This window comes from Polypterus senegalus, chromosome 6 (assembly GCF_016835505.1).
Source record: "Polypterus senegalus isolate Bchr_013 chromosome 6, ASM1683550v1, whole genome shotgun sequence".
NCBI lineage: Eukaryota > Metazoa > Chordata > Cladistia > Polypteriformes > Polypteridae > Polypterus > Polypterus senegalus.
Window position 1 is genome coordinate 187,629,366 of NC_053159.1, and position 22,317 is coordinate 187,651,682.

General features: G+C 41.3%; 1 protein-coding gene across 1 annotated transcript in view; it reads left to right on the top strand.

Annotated features, from left to right (window-relative positions):
• Positions 1-22,317, top strand: part of nckap1 (NCK-associated protein 1) — a 274,250-nt gene that overhangs the window by 28,562 nt on the left and 223,371 nt on the right. Inside the window, 1 exon segment of the mRNA XM_039757729.1 lies at positions 14,161-14,178. Within this exon segment, the coding sequence (XP_039613663.1) occupies positions 14,161-14,178 (18 nt within the window).

The window sequence follows — 22,317 nt, forward strand, 5'->3', positions numbered from 1 at the left end:
CATAACAAACGCCGTATAATTATTTATTGATGGTTGAACACTTCTGGAAAGACACAGTTGTCTAAAAAGGGAGGGTTTGAGGATACAACAAAGTGAATGACAAGATGGAACTCTAGACTTTTCATTGCTCTGTGCGGTTTTGGCTGCCTTTGTATATATAATCCACCAAGACGCCCGACGACGGTAGTAGTGAAGGGGTGTGAACAAAGTGCAGGAGCATCTAAGAAGAAGCATGTTTGTCGCAGATGCGAATTGCTGTATGTAGTGTGTAAAACAGTTTGCTATGGTTCACCTCCGTGAGAAACATGCCTCTATGAACAGTCAACGTAGCTCGGAGGTGCATGACATGCACATGACATTAACCTGACCTGCACTGCATGTTGCCTCTACGACAGACAAATATAAATGACGCCATTTTTTCAGTGTCGTCGTGTCCGAGTTGGTGGGCGTGGCCCTGCGAGTCATCGTCGTATCCAATGGGCTTGGAGTTGGTGGGCGTGGCTCCTTCCTGCGTGCGCCATAGGTGTCTCACTTGTTGCCGGCTTAGTGAATCCACGCCCCTTCCGGCGTGCTTTCCATGGTTGTCTTGCCTTAGTGAATTATATATATATATATATAGATACTTACTGTATTGTCATATACATTTCTATTTTATTTTTAATATTATTTTACCTTAGGCTTCTTGCAAAAATATTTTTAACAAAAAAATGAAGACAACAAACAGAATGAGGTCAAGGTCCCTTGCCATTTAATATAGACTGTTCCTAATAATGTTTATGCAATACTGTTCTAGCGCCCGTTATTGTAACGGGCTTAATGTCTGTTACTAATATATTAATTTAAGTACAGTAAACCCTCGTTTATCGCAGTTAATCCGTTCCAGACTCTACCGTGATAAATGAATTGCCGCGAAGTGGGATTCTTTATTTATAAATCTAATATTTTCACAGAGCATAGAAAACCTGTTTATGACCTTCTAAATATGTTTTTTAACATTATTAGAGCCCTCTAGACATGAAATAACACACTTTAGTCAAAAGTTTAAACTGTGTTCCATGACGAGACAGAGATGGCAGTTCTTTCTCACAAAAGAATACAAACATATCTTCCTCTTCAAAGAAGTGCACGTCAGGAGCAGAGAATGTCGGAGAGAGAGAGAGAAAAGCAAACAATCAAAAATCAATACGGGCTGTTCGAGCTTTGAAGTGTGTGAAGCAATGCATCATATAACATTGAGGAGTATTATTTAATACGTAATACGTGCTCTGATTGGGTAGCTTCTCAGCCATCCGCCAATAGCGTCCCTTGTATGAAATCAACTGGGCAAACAAACCGAGGAAGCATGTACCATAAATTAAAAGACCCACTGTCTGCAGAAATCCGCGAACCAGCGAAAAATCTGTGATATATATTTAGATATGCTTACATTTAAAATCCGCGATAGTGAAGCCGCGAAAGTCGAAGCGCGATATAGCGAGGGATCACTGTAAATGTAAAGGGTGAAATGTAGGATGTGAAACTGTGAATACACAGTGGGAGATCTGAAAATTAAAAGTACACCTTATGGGAAAGGATGTGAGAGTCGTAGTGGACTGGTCACTATCAACCTCATATATAAATCATTTATATACAGTGGGATGCAAAAGTTTGGGCAACCTTGTTAATAGTCATTATTTTCCTGTATAAATCGTTGGTTGTTACGATAAAAAATGTCAGTTAAATCTATCATATAGGAGACACACACAGTGAGATTTGAGAAGTGAAATGAAGTTTATTGGATTTACAGAAAGTGTGCAATAATTGTTCAAACAAAATCAGGCAGGTGCAGAAATTTGGGCACCACAAAAAAGAAATGAAATCAATATTTAGTAGATCCGCCTTTTGCAGAAATTACAGCCTCTAAACGCTTTCTGTAGGTTCCAATGAGAGTCTGGATTGTGGATGAAGGTTTTTTGGACCATTCATCCTTACAAAAGATCTCGAGTTCATTCAGGTTTGATGGCTTCCGAGCATGGACAGCTCTCTTTAACTCACACCACAGATTTTCAATTCTATTCAGGTCTGGGGACTGAGATGGCCATTCCAGAACGTTGTACTTGTTCCTCTGCATGAATGCCTTAGTGGATTTTGAGCAGTGTTTTGGGTCGTTGTCTTGTTGAAAGATCCAGCCCGGCGCAGCTTCAGCTTTGTCACTGATTCCTGGACATTGGTCTCCAGAATCTGCTGATACTGAGTGGAATCCATGCGTCCCTCAACTTTGACAAGATTCCCAGTCCCTGCACTGGCCACACAGCCCACAGCATGATGGAACCACCACCATATTTGACTGTAGGTAGCAGGTGTTTTTCTTGGAATGCTATGTTCTTTTTCCTCCATGCATAACGCACCTTGTTATGCCCAAATAACTCCATTTTAGTTTCATCAGTCCACAGCACCTTATTCCAAAATGAAGCTGGCTTGTCCAAATGTGCTTGAGCAGACCTCAAGCGGCTCTGTTTGTGCTTCCTCTGCATCACTCTCGCATACAGCATCTCCTTGTGTAAAGTGCGCCGAATGGTTGAACGATGCACAGTGACTCCATCTGCTGCAAGATGATGTTGTAGGTCTTTGGTGCTGCTCTGTGGGTTGACTCTGACTGTTCTCACCATTCATCGCTTCTGTCGATCCGAAATCTTTCTTGGTCTGCCACTTCGAGCCTTAACTTGAACTGAGCCTGTGGTCTTCCATTTCCTCAATATGTTCCTAACTGTGGACACAGACAGCTTCAATCTCTGGGACAGCTTTCTGTATCCTTCTACTAAACCATGATGGTGAACAATCTTTGTCTTCAGGTCATTTGAGAGTTGTTTTGTGACCCCCATGTTGCTACTCTTCAGAGAAAATTAAAGGAGGAGGAAACTTACAATGGACCCCTTAAATGCTCGGATTCACCTGTGTATGTAGGTCAGGGGTCACTGAGCTTACCAAGCCAATTGGAGTTCCAATAATTAGTTCGAAAAGTTTGGGAATCAATAAAATGACAACTGTGCTCAAATTTCTGCACCTGCCTGATTTTGTTTGAACAATTATTGCACATTTCTGTAAATCCAATAAACTTCATTTCACTTCTCAAATATCACTGTGTGTGTCTCCTATATGATAGATTTAACTGACATTTTTTATCGTAACAACATACAGGAAAATAATGACTATTAACAAGGTTGCCCAAACTTTTGCATCCCACTGTATACATGAGAGATGTTTAAAGAGTTTCTGCACTTTTTTTTTTTTAACTTTATTAAGAATTTCAAAAACAAATGACATCCCTTTTCTACATAGTCACCTTGGTTTGCGATACAATTTTCCCAGCATTGTACCAACTTTTTAATGCCCAGTTACTACTTCTCCCGCCTCCACCATTTCAAATGAAGGTATAAAAGTGTGGAAACTTTTTCAATGTCCCTCGTATATTCAAAATAGCAGCAGCCCCAGCACTGCCTCCTGCTGGTCACCACTCATACCGTCGCCCAATTCTGACGAGGTTCCTCTCATCATCACTGCTTCTTGTGTCTGAGCCAACTCTGCACCTATCTACACACCACACTCTCAACTGCCACTTCTTGTAGTTTGATGCCCAACCTCTCATGAGACCCTTCATCGAGTGCTTTCTGAAAGTCAGAAGAGCACAGAAACTTCCGCATATGTCCTGAACTTTTTGTAATCTTTGCCTCTCTGGTGAAGCACCCAGATGTAACGGTTATTGTTTGCACAGTCTCGCCAATGTCGACCAGTACAGCGTGTAACTCGTTCCAAGTCTTCAGAGGTCTCCCGTACTTGTTCTCTTCAGTTTTTTGTGGATTGCGTGCTTTTACAGATTTGCGACTCTGCCTTACTCTTTCCTTTTCTTAATGATGGATTTAACTGGATAGTCCATGAATTAGAGATTTTCTTGTCTCCATCCCCTGACTTGTGCTTTTCTTGAAGTTGTTTGGAGTGTTCTTGTGTCTTCATTGTGGAGGTTAGGCCAATGGTCCTCAAGTTCAGTCCGAGGGGAGCCCCATGGGTGCAGGTTTTTGTGTCACCCCAGTTCTTCTCTTAATTGGACCTCTGCCTTAATTAAGTTACCCTTTAGTTCCCACATTTTGTGCTTCTTGCATCAATCCAGAGATTACAAACTGATTAGGTGACATTTGTACTGAAATGTATATGTGTTAGATGGGTAAGAATCCATTCTGTTTCCCTTTTAAATGTTTCGTTTTTGAATGTTCTGGTTAGTTAATAAGCGCCCAGATGGCCAACACCGCAGTAGCTGCTCCTTTCAGAGTCATTTGTGTTAGCGTCTGCTCTGCTCATCATTAATTGTCTTTATTTTATTCTATGTTAATTAGCATTCCCTAATTCTATTTTCTAATTTATTTTGTCTTTTTTTTTCCTCTTTTCTTCATCATGTAAAGCACTTTGAGCGACATCATTTGTATGAAAATGTGCTGTAGAAACGAACGTTGTTGTTGTTGTTGTTGTTGTTGTTGTTCAGATATTTAAGAAAGCAAACTCAATGCAAAACCCGGGTCAGATTTGACCCAAAGATGTTGTAAGTATTAGGAAGCATTTTAAGAAACAAATGCAGTTTGTGCCTGAGGCAGTTTTTTGCATCATAGTCAACCTTTTGCATAGATTTTCAATTTCCTGGTGGATTGTGGGGGAAAAAACGAATTTCTTTATATTCTTATTATTATGTTTTCATTTGGTTTTTTTCTTCAATAATTCAACCCAGTTCAAAAGAGAAAACAGTCTTATTATTATTACACATGTTGTTGTCCCATATATGCCTGTGAACACTTCTTAAAATACCATTTTAATTTAATTACTGCTGAGGTTTAATCTTAACATGACTCTTTAGTACTGCTGTTTGTTGGAAGTCCACCTCTCAACTTGTGATCAGATTATTTTTCCTAACATTTCCTTTCTAGCATTGTCTTCTCAATGTTCACTTGGCTATGTTATTGGTAATCGGATATTATGTTTTATTATAATTAATATCCGGTTTCAGGCTTGATTTAAACTGTTAAAAATATTGTCTTGTCTAATATTTTTGATGTATGTATGTATGTATGTTTCACTTTTAATAGTAAATAACGACAGAAGCAACCTCTAAACCAGGGTTCTCAAATCTCCGGTCCTGGAGGGCTGCAGTGGCTGAGCTTTTCATTCTAACCCTTTTCTTAATGAGTGACCTGTTTTTTCTGCTGATTAACTTCTTTTGAACTTTTTTAATTAGATAGATGGATATTTTATTAATCCCAAGGTGAAATTCCCATACTCCAGCAGCAGCTTACTGATAATAAACAATATCAAATTAAAGAGTGATAACAATGCAGGTATAACAGACAATAACTTTATATAACGTTAACGTTTACCCCTCGGGTGGAATTGAAGAGTCACATAGTGTGGGGTCTCCTCAGTCTGTCAATGGAGCAGGATGGTGACAGCAGTCTGTCGCTGAAGCTGCTCCTCTGCCTGGAGATGATCCAGTTCAGTGGATGCAGTGGATTCTCCATGATTGACAGGAGTCTGCTCAGTGTCCGTCGCTCTGCCACAGATGTCAAACTGTCCAGCTCCGTGTCTACAATAGAGCCTGCCTTCCTCACCAGTTTGTGCAGGTGTGAGACGTCCTTCTTCTTTATGCTGCCTCCCCAGCACACCACGGCGTAGAAGAGGGCGCTCGCCACAACCGTCTGGTAGAACATCTTATTGCAGATGTTGAAGGATGCCAGCCTTCTAAGGAAGTATAGTCTGCTCAGTCCTCTCTTACCCAGAGCATCAGTATTGGCAGTCCAGTCCAATTTATCATCCAGCTGCACTCCCAGGTATTTATAGGTCTGCACAGTCACCTCTGATGATCACGGGGTCCATGAGGGGCCTGGGCCTCCTAAAATCCACCACCAGCTCCTTGGTTTTGCTGGTGTTCTGGTGTAGGTGGTCTGAGTCGCACCATTTAACAAAGTCCTTTACTCCTCCTCCTGTCCACTCCTGATGCTGCCCATGATAGCAGTGCTGTCAGTGAACATTTTGAACGTGGCAGGACTCCAAGTTGTATTGGAAGTCTGATGTACGTTGGCTGAACAGGACCAGAGAAAGTCCAGTCCCCTGCGGCGCTCCTGTGTTGCTGACCACAATGTCAGACCTGCAGTTCCCGAGACTTGCTCTTGAAGACTCAGACCCCTTAATTGTTTCTTTTTCCTTAATTAGCAGCCAAACAATAACGAGATATAAAATGAGCCAAAACAACTGGTGTCCATTATAGAATATCTGAAAATAAAGAAAGATGAAGGTCTCAGGAATGTTGATCTGCTCAGGTCAACAAAACATTTTAACGGGGCTCTTAGAAAAGAGAAAATCAATAACTTCAGAAATGTCTGCTAAGGCACCATGAGAGCAACAACAAGCCACAGAATTAAAGAGCGGGTTTAATTAACAAGAACTGACACCTAACTAAGCTACTGCTATGGAGAGAAATTGGTTGGAGTTTGAGGCCCTGACTTAGTTGGTCTTCTGTTGGCTCCCTCACTTCACGTTTCATTTCTGTTTGGGTGCCATTGAAAAAAACAAAATGAAGCAATTCTGAGGAACGATGAAGAAGTCCAGGGGAGCAAATCTTAAAAAAGCAATTCAATTAAAATTAATTCACAATGAAATGTGAAGTGAGGGAGCCAACAGAAGACCAACTAAGTCAAGGCCTCAAACTCCAACCAATTTCACTCCAACCAGCTGCTTAATTAGGCGTCACTTCTTATTAATTAAACTCATTCTTTAATTCCGTGGCTCGTTGCTGCTCTCATTGTGCAATAGCAGACATTTCTGAAACGGTTGATTTTCTCTTTTCTAAGTACTCTGTTCAAATGTTTTGTGTACCTGAGCAGATCGACATTCCTGAGGCCTTCCTCTTTTTTTATTTTCAGATATTGTATGATGAATGCAGTTTACTGCTCATGTTTTGGCCCATTTTGTATCTCGTTATCGTTTAAGGAGAAAGAAGCAATTAAGGTGTTGTGAGTCTTTAAGAGAAGTCAATTACAAAGATCTCAAAAGAAGTTAATTAGCAGCAGAAACAGGCCACTAATTAAGAAAAGGGGCTAGAATGAAAACCTACAGCCACTGTGGACCTCCAGGACTGGAGTCTGAGACCCCTGATGTAAATCATATACTGTATGCAAAACCTGAAAAAATAAGCAATTGTTCTAAAGTGTGGTTTTGAAAAAAATGAACAAAATCAGTAAATCCCTGTCAATTGCTAATGTGATGGATTTGCAAAGTTTAGAGTTTCATCGGTTAACGCAACATGTCGTTAAAAAGAATTGGCATAACACACTTGAAGTGAAAAGGTACAAAGCCAAAGAAGTGTGCTACAGGAATGGTCAGTGTCTTTTATTAGCTTGTTGTTTACTAAGCAGTTTATTTATCAAAGGAAATGTAACTTAATAAACTGTATTGATTGTGACCTTTGAGGTGCATGTTAATGCTTGAGTGATTCTTGTCATGTTGCTCGGTTCTGTTTTACGGAAGCCATTTCAGTAGGTGTTGCCTCCTGTGCTGCAGCTCACCTTAGCATCGCTGGTGTGTCTTAGGCCAGGGGTTCTCAAGTTCAGTTCTGGGCTGGGGGAGACCCCAAAAAGGTACCTGCTGCTTTTTCGTTCCAAACAATTCTGCTTGTAATTGAACTTCTGCTTTCATTGAAACAGCTGCTGTTGTCCAAGTTACTGCGACTTCATGTCTGTTTTGTCGTGGAGAAGCTCTCATCTCTCCTTTAGAACATCCAAATCCCCTTTTTCTTTTTCAAATGCACCTTCTGTGTCTGTAGTGTAATGTTTAATTCTCTCTCACTGCTTTAGTTCACTTATTCTTAGAAAATTTAGACAGATCGACAGATTGGACTTTATTTGTCCCCTGGGGGAGAGTTTGGCTTGTTCCTAAGGGGGAAAAGCTCTTTACATAACATTAGAACATTAGAACAATCTGGACGAGAACAGGCCATTCAGCCCAACAAAGCTTGCTAGTCCTGTCCACTTATTTTTTTCCAAGAAAACATCAAGTCGAGTTTTGAAAGTCCCTAACGTCTTACTGTCTACCACACTACTTGGTCGCTCATTCCAAGTGTCTATCGTTTTTTGCGTAAAGAAAAACTTCCTAATGTTTTTGTGAAATTTACTCTTAACAGGTTTCCAACTGTGTCCCCGTGTTCTTGATGAACTCATTTTAAAATACAAGTCTCGATCCACTGGACTAATTCCCTTAGTACATAAATAGGTAAATAAATACAGTGGAATCTCAGTTCACGACCATAATTCGTTCCAGAACTCTGGTCGTAAACAGAGTTGGTCGTGAACCGAAGCAATTTCCCCCATAGGATTGTATGTAAATACAATTAATCCATTCCAGACCGTATGAACTGTATGTAAATATATATTGTTTTAAGATTTTTAAGCACAGATATAGTTAATTATACGATAGAATGCACATCTAATTGTAAACTAAATGTAAAAACATTGAATAACACCGAGAAAACCTTGAACAACAGAGAAAACTAACATTGCAAGAGTTTGCGCTATAGTGCTACGAACCGCTCGCTGTAAACACTTTTTTTTAAATGAGTTTTAAGCACAGGGAAAAAAACCAAATGAACATTTGAACAAATCCGAACTTTATTTAAAAACCAACCACAAGCAACCAAGAAAGTAACATTGCAGGAGTTCACACTAATAGCCTTACAGCCCGATAGCTGTAAACACTTTTTATCTCTTTCAGGGCTAATTATTTTTTCATTTTTCTACAAGGTCTGAATATTGTTCCCCAAAACTAACTAACATTAAACATTAGCTTTCTAAGATCATCTGTAACACGGCTTACATACCTGTTTGTCAAACCATTTATATTCTGAAAGGCACTTCCCAGAAAGGAAACGGCTACCTGCCTTTTGTTTTTGATTTCCAGATCACTTGCATCAAAATCGGAGTTTGATAAGTCCGTCTGACATAGCAATAATATGCATAAAGCAAAAAAAACTTAATAATGCCCAAAGAGTATTTTGCTTTGCACAATCGCTTTGCTTTTTTGTTCGACATCAATGCCATTCTAGATGTTGTTCACTCTACGCTCCTCATACACATACACACACAGGGATTCAATGTCAAGTCAATGAGTCTAAAAGTCCTCCTAGCAAAGGTGGCGAGTTTTGTCGACGTCTACAGCTGATTATTACCCTCTAGCCCTGGATGTTAACTAAAGTCAACATCCAACCTCGAGCCCTGCTGTTGACAAAAGTTGACATTAGCCCTAAAAGAGTTAAAATGAGTTTTAAGCACAGGGGAAAAAAAAATGAACATTTGAAAAATCCGTAACTTAATAAACAGCCAAGAAAAGTAACATTGCAACAATTCACGCTACGAACCGAAAAATGAACATTTGAAAAATCCGTAATACAAAAACTAATCGTAAACCACCAAGGAAACTAACCTTGCATGAGTTGAGTTCTGGCATGAAGTGAGGAGGAACTGGGTGGAGAGGAGCTTACAGTGCTTAGAAGCCATGGTTAACGCAAAAGCACACGAAATACTGTAGAGCACAAAGAGATCACAGGAAAAGCACGCACGTCTGACTGAGAACAATGAACAGGGAGCGGCTCAACACCTGCTTAAATACAATAATCGGCGCGTACGAACCGGAAGGGAAATGGAATAGAGCACAAAGAGTTCACAGCGAAAGCATGCACGTCTGTCCGAGAACAATGCAACATGTGCGGAAATCATCGGCGCGCACAAACCGAAAGAGTAACTGGTTTGTTCGTATACCGAGTATGTGGTCGTGAACCGAGGCAAAAGTTTGGCCAACTTTTTGGTCGTAAACCGAGTTGTACGTGTACCGAGACGTTCGTCAACCGAGGTTCCACTGTATATTCACACACTTTCAAAAAGAAAGAAAAGTTCTGACAGCCTCAGGGAAGCGCTATACAGGCATATTGCTGTTGGTATAAAGGAGCCCCCTTCGCATTTCTTGACACACTTCCGCTGAATAATTCATTTTGGGGCGAGAGGATGTTCAGCATTGTTCATAATGGCACTCATCTCGTCTTTCATCCTCTCCTCCACTGCAAACACCAGGGGGTCCAGAGTGTGTTCTGTAACTCAGCCTGCCCTTTTAATTAGCTTGCTGATTCGGTGGGCATCTCTTGAAGTGACGTTACCAGCTCATCACACCACACTGGCCGTCATGGAGTTGTAGAAGAGTGTTGCTTCCTTCATTAAAAGATCGCAGTCTCCTAAGAAAAATGAGCCTGCTATGCCTTTGTGTTCCAAGACCACTCCAACCTATCGTTGATAGACAGATTGTCGACCCCCAAGTACTTGTAATGTGGGCCACGTCTGCTTTCCCTCTTTGAATAGTACCGGGCTTAGAGGCTCTCGTTTTAAAATTCAAAGGAAAACACTTTACACAAAAATGAGGAGGAGAATTAATTATACAGCCGTGGCCAAAAGTTTTGAGAAGGACGCAAGTGTTGGTTTTCACAAAGTTTGCTGCTTCAGTGATTTTAGATCTTTGTGCCAGATGTTTCTATGATCTACTGAAGTAGAATTACAAGCATTTCTGAAGTTTCAAAGGCTTTTATTGACAATGACATGAAGTTTACACAAAGAGTCGATGTTTGCAGTGTTGGCCCTTCTTTCTTTTTCAAGACCTTTGCAATTCGCCCTGGCAGGCTGGCAATCAACTTCTGGGTCAAATCCTGACTGATGGCAGCAGCCCTCCATTCTTGCATAGTCGATGCTTGGAGTTTGTCAGAATTTGTGAGGTTTTGTTTGTCCTCCCACCTCTTGAGGGTTGACCACAAGTTGTCAATGGGATTAAGGTCTGGGGAGTTTCCTGGCCATAGACCCAAAATTTTGATGTTTTGTTCCCCGAGCCACTTAGTCCTCACTTCTGGCCATCATGATCCATCATGCTGGAAAAGGCATTGTGGGTCACCAAACTGTTCTTGGATTTCTGGGAGAAGTTTCTTCACAGAGACCCAACCATTGCTTTAATGCAATTGGGACTTCATTATTTCAAGAGGGAAGCGGTGTGTAGTACGGCGCACCAGGGAGGCAGGCAATCGTGCGGCACATCAGGGAGGCTGGTGTAAGATGGACATTTTTTGAAGTTTTCTGTTATTTGCTTTGGAAACGTTTCGGTTACGAGAACTGAGATCTGAAAGCTGGTATCGTTATCGAAGTCATCGTACACTACCTCCTACTCACTTGGAGAATAATTAAATGTGCTGATTGAGTATAAATGGGTTTTGGCCACCAACAGCAAAATATTTGTTTTGTGTCACGGTCTGCATGCAAGTTTAGTGTGATAAGTGTACATGGGGCTTTACACAAGTGTGGTTTAGTGAGCACAGAATAAAAGAAAAAGGAAAAAATCAGGAGTAGTCTCTTCTTGACTTTCTCATATACTGAGATATGGGGATAGATATTTGAGGATTGAACCGCAAGACAATGATTGTATTTTTATACTAGCTATAGCTGAAATACCCGGCGTTGCCCAGGTGGAAAATAAAGTGGTATATTTTTTTTTTTAATTGTTTGAGAAAAATATAATTAAAAAAAAACACAACTTTAAAAATAAATTAACAAACAATGAAGACTCACTAATGTGCTTGTCTTGCGGTCTGGTATGTATGTTATCATCATCCAGTTGACACTTGGAACCGGTCAACTTGATTTAAATTCAAAAGCAACAGGCGGGTGCGGCGGTGGCACTCAAACATAAAGAATGCTGGCAGTCACCTCCAGGTCGCCCTCTGGTGGTCGTTCCGAGTGTCAACTGGATGATAACATGCATACAGTATAAGACCGCAAGATCACCCTCCACCCTATCCAGAAGGGGGTTAGGGCTGATTTCACCCTACAGTATTTATACTCGACCAATGAGAAACGGGTACCAAGTTTCATGAAAATCGCTCCAGCTGTTTGGAAGTGATGCTGGAACGTACATACATACACACATTGACTTTTATTTATAGTGTTATATATATATAGTGTTATATATATATATATATATATATATATATATATATATATATATATATATATATAGTGTTATATAGATAGATAATGTACATTAAAGAACCATCAACATAAAATCAAATTAATAATATATTGAACAATTATTTTTAAAGTAAAGTTGAATAATTCAGACTCTGTAGCCGCATGAATAAAAGGTAGAGTACCACTTCTGGTTAACAGAGAGAGCCCAAACATTGATAGAAATCTACGTTTTGTACCTAATACTTGTATGCAAAATTTGGTTGACCTAAGTGAAAGTGTACTCAAGTTATCGTGTTTATATACACACACACACACACACACAGAGACATAATTCCAAAAATTGTACTTTCGTAATGGGGGTGGTCTAAAACATCAAGATTCATCAAAATGGAATATTTGGAGGATTCCAATACTTTCCCTGTACTTCATTTATGAGAAAGTCAGGGAGATCTAAAACATCGAGATTTAACAAAATCTCAGCATCATATCTTTGGACGATTCCAATACTTTCCGTGTACTTCACATACGAGAAAGTAAAAAGAGCAGCTAAATTAAACAATGAGATCAATTACAAGTAAAATGACAAGAACAAAAGGCTGTAACCGCAGGGGGCGAATGACCCCAACAAGGACTGAACTTGAGAAGCGCTGCCTCAGGCACGCTGCCCCTTTTAGATGTAGTTTTGATTTCATCACATTAATTAACATCTGAATTTGTGTCTTTTGGGTCTGCTGTTGCTATACCAAAGAGAACGCTCTGATTTATTTATTTATTTTTCTTTGTTAATGTTATTTTTTCTATTCAGTTCATTTCATCTAACACTCACTTTTATCCTTACGTATTTTAAATTTGTTTAAGAGCTATCAGCAGTGTTAGGATAAATTTCAGGCACCGTGTATAGCCGATAATTTTGTTTTTCCATGATGCTGGTGATTTGTCTTTTAATACATATTTGACTTTTTTTTTGTGTGTGTGACATCAGCAATGTGATTTATCTGTGCTTGCCAGACCTGTTTGATGTAAAGATGTCATTATGTATGGGGGCATCGCTTGGAGAATTGCTTTTCTTTCTGTTTTGTTTTATGGTGCTGTAATGTAGAACTTGGTATGGCATTGCCTTGTGATGGTGTGAATTTCAAAGTACTTCGTCTTGCAATGGCTTTAAATGTGCCTTTTCTTAAAAGATATGTATAAACGAGGGTAAATCAAAAAAAATAAAATTAAAGCAATTTCTATTTAAAAGTCTAACCCCCAAAATATCAGGTATTCAAGTTTAATTTGCTCCGTGTGAGATGTTTTTGCCTTTGATTGAAGCTGCTGAATTGCCTAAGCTGTCTTTGTCGACCATTATGGACGCACTTCCCATTCTTATGCGTATTCTGTTCTTTGGCTAACATGTTTTTCCATATGTTGCTAACATTCAAAAGGGTTTCATCTCTTCTCACCAATACAGTCTGGTTACATTCTTTAACTAAGTGTGCAACTTGGAAGGCGGAGCGGACATAATTGCACTGCGACTGGACATTTTACAGTGGGCAGCTCTCAAGTCGGTTTGCTTATAGCGTAGTAGGTATGATCCCCTTAGGGTGATTTATTTTGACATGGGAGTTAAGTGGTTTGTTTCTAATTGCTTTTTTTGATATACCCTCGCAGTTTTAAACAGATTGATTTATTCTTAAATTATTATTATCCTTATTTTTTTTTTTTTTCCTTCTTCAGGTAATTTAGAATATGATAGCTTTACCTTGAATGGATTAACAAAACAAAAAACTGCATTGATTTCCTTTGTTTTTACTTGCATGTTTTGTTCCTCTGGCTGCATACGCAGTACCTAAGCAAGTCCGCAAAGACGATCTGTCTGGTGTCTGTTATCTGTGGGAACGTCCACTCCTGTGTGCAGTGTGGGTTTAATTTCATGAAGCATGCTAAGCTGTGTCAAACAATTAAGACATTTCCTGTGTTTTTGTTTAAAAAAAGTTTTTAATAATGCCTTTGGTTCCCACAGCTAAACATTTTTATATGTCAGAAATGAATGTCAGATGTTGGCAACCTGTGTTTATGTGTAATTTTCTCTCTTTCTGTTACAATGCTTACCCAGCAAGGACAAGTTTGGAAGGTTTGCAAAGCTTTTCACCTTCCCCACCCCACACCCCCACCCCAACCTCTTCCTCACTTCTCCTACTTTTTTTTTCTTCTTCTTTTTTTCGACCAGTTCCACATTTCATGACTTCTTTTTCTTTGTGCCTCACGGTTTTTGCACTTTACTGCAGCTTATATGTATAAAAAAAAAAATGGATCTGATTGTTTCAAGGTGGGGCCAATTCTACGCCTTGTCAGGGTCTTCACCCATTGCACATTTTCACATTCTACTCCCTAAAAAAAAATTATAATAAACATATTATGTCTTTGATCCACCTGCTTTACAGATGAAGAAAAGTATTGAAGTCTTCATATAAGAAGTAAGAAGTAAACTCTGTTTTCAGGTCTCATAGAAGTGTTTAAGCAGCTGCCTCCAGCAGGGGGCGCGTTCTCCTTGGGATTGTGTTCTTTATTGAATGCAGAACAGACTTGAGCCTTCTACACATCCCATAGTAACCATGGCGGACAGAAAAATGCTACAAAGAGAGAGATCAGTATTTTGCTTGCTTTAAAATGTAGCTTCCACTGCCATCATACAATGTCCATCCATCCATCCATTTTCCAACCCGCTGAATCCGAATAGGGTCACGGGGGTCTGCTGGAGCCAATCCCAGCCAACACAGGGCACAAGGCAGGAACCAATCCTGGGCAGGGTGCCAACCCACCGCAGGACACACACAAACACACCCACACACCAAGCACACACTAGGGCCAATTTAGAATCGCCAATCCACCTAACCTGCATGTCTTTGGATTGTGGGAGGAAACCGGAGTGCCCGGAGGAAACCCACGCAGACACGGGGAGAACATGCAAACTCCACGCAGGGAGGACCTGGGAAGCGAACCCGGGTCTCCTAACTGCGAGGCAGCAGCGCTACCACTGCGCCACCGTGCCGCCCCTATCATACAATGTGTAATTATTTAAACACCAGTAACGGCGCACTGCACGTTACACACTTGAGCATTCCTAGTTTTCAGACTCTTTCTCCGTACGTTCACCTTTCGTTTGCTCAGAGGTTGATGCGCTTGCTGCTTCCGGAGCAGCTCTTGTTTTCTCTACCCTAGTGGCCTGCTTCTTCTCTTCTTCCGTTGGCATCTTTTCTCATCAAAACTGATTAAGTCGGTGTTTGTGTTGCAATTGCTTAGTGCGTTTTCCTTCATTTTTCACTTAAGCTCCCTCAAGAATGATTTAAGATATGAAGAGTTAGGGGAAGTGATGGCGAAATGCCTTCCAACTATCTGCCTCAAGAATGATTTAAGATATGAAAAGGTAGGGGAAGTGACAGCGAAGGTGGTAGGGATGAGAACGGCGCCCGTACGCATACCGCACATGGCCGCCCTGCTGGCCGTTGCCTAGAGTTGATTCTACCAGGGCTGTGGAGTCGGAGACAATTTTGGGTCCCTGGAGTCGGAGTCGGCAAAAAGTTAACCGACTCGGACTCCTACTAAATTTAAATGGGAATTAAAAAAGTAAGTTGAAATGTCCCAATTCACAAACCGTCATAATGCACTACTTCTCTGCTGTAAGAATAAAGCCCAATGCATGCAGTGCATAATGTTACCACAAAACGAACATGTCAAGTAACCATGAAGCATGCTTTTCATTGACTGTATGCGTCACTATATGGGATGTAATGCACAGGTAAGGTGCGGCACCGCTTTCCATTGTGTCGTGTTCCACTGTTACAGGGAACTGTGAACCTGGCCTAAAGCCCCCCATACATTTACAGACGCACTGCCGATTTTTCGGCCGTTCAACGAGTCATCACGCGTCAAACGCCTGAAAAATCCTCTGGTGTGTTCTCAGCTCCGTCGGCTCCCCTTCGCTATGCGCTAGTGAAGGAGCCGAGAACACAGATCTCCCTACCGGTCTCCAGCAGAGGCTCGTTCTGCTGATCAGCTGGCCGGTGAGTGGCACAATGCACTAAACTTCCGGCTGGCTGACAGAGGAGACGGCCACTGCAGCAGACAGAGGCATCACATTACTTTGGATGGGGGACGGTGGTCGAGATTTTCGGCAAGCTGGATCTGCCCGTCCATGTGGGCACCCGCAATCTGCGGCCGCCAATCAATTGTGTTTGTCTTTAATCTGGCATTATAGTAGAGCGTTGGCTTCCTAGCCATTAGTTCTGTGGTGAAATGACATGTATGTTGCCTTCCATTCCTTCAATGGATGTAGAAAATACATTAGCACAGTATATACATACAGAGTCGGAGTCGGGGAGTCGGAGTCGGAGCATTTATCTACCGACTCCACAGCCCTGGATTCTGCAATAAATTAAAATAAAAAGAGGAATAACCTTGGAGGTCAATCATCACCCTGAAAGCGGACAGTAGACATCACGTAGTATATTTGTACCAAATTTCAGGTCAATCAGTCAAACGGTTTGTGGTTTAAAATCCTGGACAGACAAACGGACAGCCCCGGTAGCGTATTGTATATAAAGATACGTATCCCAGCCGAAGAGAAGCCATTGGAACAGTGCGGTCATCACCCAGCTTCTCAGTGGGGAATACTGCTGACTTTTTTTTATTTTTTTTTAATGTCAGATCCTGCCGAGTGTCGATGGCATTTCAACGTCGTCTGGCTTCCTGGTGGTTCCTTTCCAATATAAATGCTCACATATTTTACATAATTAGTGAACTTTTTATCAAACTTGCCAAGTATGGGTTACTGCCACCTGAGCTGGGCTCTTCTCAGACCATCCTAGCGCCTTTTGTACCTCCTCTAAACACTTAAGGCTTCTGCAGCCATATATTGATCAGGGCACATCAATACTTTTAAACAGCCTTCCTTTTCACGGGTTTCTGTCCAGCTCCCTGTGAATTTCAACCTGTCAGCTGATGTGTGTGCATTCAGCAAATACCTGTTTTTAATTAAATATAGAATAACCATCACTGTGGCACACTTTTTAAACCATTGGCAACGGTGGCAGGCGTCCTGAATTAATTTTCAGAGCGAGAGCGGGTTAAATAAAGGATGTCTGTCCCAGAGGACACAAGTGTCTCAGCCTACTCGGATGCCTCAAAAGCAGCGCACAGTTGTCTTGGCGTGTGTTGCGTCCTTTTTGAACTTGACAGCTCCATGCAGGGAAGACGGATGTGAAGTATGAAGCCTTTCGCTCGGGAGTGTGTTAGCTTGGAGCGGCCTTTAATACTTGCTGGATTTTGGCAAGCGTGTCTAGGGTGCACCACATACATTGTGGCACAGTTAAGATTTATCATCTCAGACAAATGTGATTTAGAACTGATATTTCTTTTATAGAGGAGATTAGATTGGATTGTCTTTATTAATCCCAGGGGGAAATTTAGATGCATACAGCAAGAGCGACATAAAAAATAAGAATACAGACTCGCAGGACAAATAATACAGCGCATTCAATACGATTCAATACAATACAATTTATTTCTGTATAGCCCAAAATCACACAAGAAGTGCTGCAATGGGCTTTAACAGGCCCTGCCTTTTGACAGCCCCCCGGCCTTGGCTCTCGAAGAAGATGAGGAAAAACCCTTGTAAAGAAAAAAAATGGCAGAAACCTTGGGAAAGGCAGTTCAAAGAGAGACCCCTGTCCAGGTAGGTTGGACGTGCAGTGGGTGTCAATTAAAAAAGAGTGGGACAATGCAATACACAGAACAGAACACAAGCAATCCTCAATATAATATAACATCCACCCATTTCCCAACCCGCTGAATCCGAACACAGGGTCACGGGGGTCTGCTGGAGCCAATCCCAGCCAACATAGGGCACAAGGCAGGAACCAATCCCGAGCAGGGTGCCAACCCACCGCAGGACACACACAAACACACCCACACACCAAGCACACACTAGGGCCAATTTAGAATCGCCAATCCACCTAACCTGCATGTCTTTGGACTGTGGGAGGAAACCGGAGCACCTGGAGGAAACCCACGCAGACACGGGGAGAACATGCAAACTCCACGCAGAGAGGACCCGGGAAGCGAACCCAGGTTATAATATAACAGTGCAATAGAAATATTACAAGTACAGGGAAGAATACAACAGTAGATGATATTACATAATAGGATTTGGATTTGTTCAGAGTCCTGGAGACCTTGGCCATCAAGCTGAAGCCTCACCCAACGACTGGCCATTCTACAGAGTCGGTGCTGGGCCAGTCGACGAAAAGACCCCTCTACCCGATGATTCAGAGATGACTTGACCTTGGCCAGGCAAAACAACTTGGCACACCGACAAGAGAAACGAAATAAGTGAGGGTTAGTGACAAATTCTAACTATCGTGTTACTTATGTTTTAGTGCTAATGACTAACAACAGAGATGCAGTCCGTACAGTTAATCAGCAGCTCTAGTCAGGGTGTGCTAAACTGAACTAGTGAGTCTTCAGCCGGGATTTGAAAGCTGAGACCGAAGGGGCATCTCTTATAGTAGCAGGCAGACCACCTCACAGTTTAGGGGGCCTGTAACTAAAAGCTCGACCTCCCACTGTTATTTTATTAATCCTTGGAATCCTAAGCAGACCGGCATCTTGAGATCTTAATGTGCGCTCAGGTTTGTAAGTCATGATAAGTTCAGACAAGTAAGCCGGACCTCAGCCATTTAATGCTTTTATATGTTAAAAGGAGGATTTTGAAATGTGCCCTAAACTTAACCGGGTGCCACTGTGAGGATTTAAGAACTGGAGTTATGTGTTCGTATTTTCTTGTTCTTGTAATAATTCTTGCAGCCGCATTTTGGATTAACTGGAGGCTGAATAAAGAACAGTTTGAACAGCCAGTGAACACTGCATTGCAGTAGTCAATCCTACTAGAAATAAATGCAGGAATTAATCAAAGATAGTAAGACTTTAGGGACTTTCAGAACTCGACTTGATGTTTTTTTTTGTTTCGGAAGACTGGGGGGCTTTGCCCCCTGCTTGATTTGCTTGCAATACCAAACCCAACCCCCCCAGCCAGCCACTTCGTGTCTCTGCCGCTCTTGTTGTGAAGAGGGGGCCTAAATGCACCACAAATACATTTTTTTTTCTTCCTCTTTGCTCGATCAGCTGCTGGCTTGCTGCTGCTGCTCCGTGATGTGCATCTCTTGCTGCGCACTCCTGTCATATTTCCTATGTCCATATATTCGATCTCTTTACGCTTTTACCTTTTCATCAATATCACATTGAATTTTGATTGTGTTTTTGGAATTACATCATGACAACGCAACGTATAACTGCCCGTGAGTGAATATCATTTCTTTCTCTTGACAAGAAATGTGTCTGACAATAGCATAACATAGAAGTGGGAAGAGGTGAAGAAGAAGATGACAGCAATTCCATTTTAGTCACCGTCAAAATATTCCCCTTGAAATGCATTGCACTTCTGAAAACGTTTCCTCTACTCATCTTTTGTTACCGCGTCTAGAGCGCATTATGATTTTTTTCCCCCCTGTATTTCTAACATGGTAGCAAATCATCTTCGCGGCTGATCTCAGTTTTTATTTTGGCACCCACAAGAAGTCATAGGGAGCGAGATCATGTGAATTCAGTAGGAGCTGAACAACCACCATATTGTTTTTGGTCAAAAACTATTTGAATGACTGTGCGGTTTGTACAGGTGGGCTGTCACTACACTGGTTACCTGTGTCATTCAGAATTGACTTTAAAATACTGCTTATGGTTTATAAAGCCTTAAATAATCTGCTCCATCTTATATATTGGAATGTCTGACACGTTATATTCCAAATCGTAACCTTAGATCCTCAAATGAGTATCTCCTTAGAATTCCAAAAGCTAAACTTAAAAGAAGTGGTGAGGCGGGCGGCCTTCTGCTGCTATGCACCTAAAATCTGGAATAGCCTGCCAATAGGAATTCGCCAGGCTGATACAGTAGAGCAGTTTAAAAAATATACAGTAGAGACACATTACTTTAACATGGCCTTCTCATAACTTCACCTTCATCTAATCCTGATACTCTGTGTATTCAATTCATTATAATAACTATTCCTGGTGGCTCTAAAAGCCGTACTGACCCCTACTCTCTCTTCTGTTTCTTTTCCCGGCTTTCTGTGGTGGCGATCTGCGCCACACGTAATCAAAAGCATCATGATGTTCCTACATTGATGGATTAAAAGCCAGAAGTCTGCGTGACCATCATCATCAAGTCCTTCCATGAGAACCCTAAATACGAAGAGGACTGTTCATTTATGTTAGGTAGAATGCCTAGAGGGGGCTGGGTGGTCTCATGGTCTGGACCCCCTTCAGATTTTATTTTTTCTCTCCAGCTGTCTGGAGTTGTTTTTTTGTTTTATCTGTTCTCCCTGGCCATCGGAGCTTTTTACACTTTTATTCTATGTTAATTAGTGTTGACTTTTTTTAATTCTTACTTTGTCTTTTATTTCTTTTTTCTTCATCATGTAAAGCACTTTGAGCAACATTATTTGTATGAAAATGTGCGACAGAAATAAATGTTGTTGTTGTCGTCAAGGTTGGGGGCACTGTACAATGGCCGATCCTACGTTCTAACCCCAAAAGGTCACGAGAAAAGACCATTTACCCTGCGCCACTGCTAAGCATTTTTATTTTTCCTTACACTTTTCTGCAGATCTCTCAGAATTTCAGTGTAATATCAGTGATTAACAGTCTTTTCACTGGGAAGCACTTTATTAAAAAGTCCATCAACTTGCAAAAACGCAACCATTGTTTTGATGTTTCACATGATCGCACATATTTTGATCGGTTTGGAGAATTAAAAAAAAAATCGTGGAAGTCTGGCACACAGTAGTAGAATAAATATCAGAAATATGCAGTCGACCAACTCGCCGCACTGCCCCTTGGCGGACTAATTAATCAGCCTGTACGCTTGCAATACGTAACTGGATTTTCGATAACTACTCCCTTCCTCTTGAGCGATACTGGTAATTTTTGGGTCCCCCTTCGTAAATATAGTATTTAGTCCAAGTGTTGTGATGAGTTCAGATTTTCAACCTGAAGTTTTTAAAGGAAGTTCACGTTTTAGCTATCCCTGGAGTTTTGACTCGATAAACGTTGTTAATCCTGTGGGGAAATTTAGATGCATATAACAGCAGGAACATAACAAGCAAAGATACAGATTCATAGGGCAAATAACACAATTCATCAATCAATAAATAATTAATAAATGGGAGTTGTTGCGTAAATTGCAAAATGAATTTTGAGTATCGATATTTAGTTTGGGTATGTTGGGAGGAAGCATTGAATTACCTGATAGCAGCAGGCAGGCATATATATACACTCACCTAAAGGATTATTAGGAACGCCATACTAATACGGTGTTTGACCCCCTTTCGCCTTCAGAACTGCCTTAATTCTACGTGGCATTGATTCAACAAGGTGCTGAAAGCATTCTTTAGAAATGTTGGCCCATATTGATAGGATAGCATCTTGCAGTTGAGGGAGATTTGTGGGATGCACATCCAGGGCACGAAGCTCCCGTTCCACCACATCCCAAAGATGCTCTATTGGGTTGAGATCTGGTGACTGTGGGGGCCATTTTAGTACAGTGAACTCATTGTCATGTTCAAGAAACCAATTTGAAATGATTCGAGCTTTGTGACATGGTGCATTATCCTGCTGGGAGTAGCCATCAGAGGATGGGTACATGGTGGTCATGAAGGGATGGACATGGTCAGAAACAATGCTCAGGTAGCCCGTGGCATTTAAACGATGCCCAATTGGCACTAAGGGGCCTAAAGTGTGCCAAGAAAACATCCCCCACACCATTACACCACCACCACCAGCCTGCACAGTGGTAACAAGGCATGATGGATCCATGTTCTCATTCTGTTTACGCCAAATTCTGACTCCACCATTTGAATGTCTCAACAGAAATCGAGACTCATCAGACCAGGCGACATTTTTCCAGTCTTCAACTGTCCAATTTTGGTGAGCTCGTGCAAATTGTAGCCTCTTTTTCCTATTTGTAGTGGAGATGAGTGGTACCCGGTGGGGTCTTCTGCTGTTGTAGCCCATCCGCCTCAAGGTTGTGCGTGTTGTGGCTTCACAAATGCTTTGCTGCATACCTCGGTTGTAACGAGTGGTTATTTCAGTCAAAGTTGCTCTTCTATCAGCTTGAATCAGTCGGCCCATTCATTCTCCTCTGACCTCTAGCATCAACAAG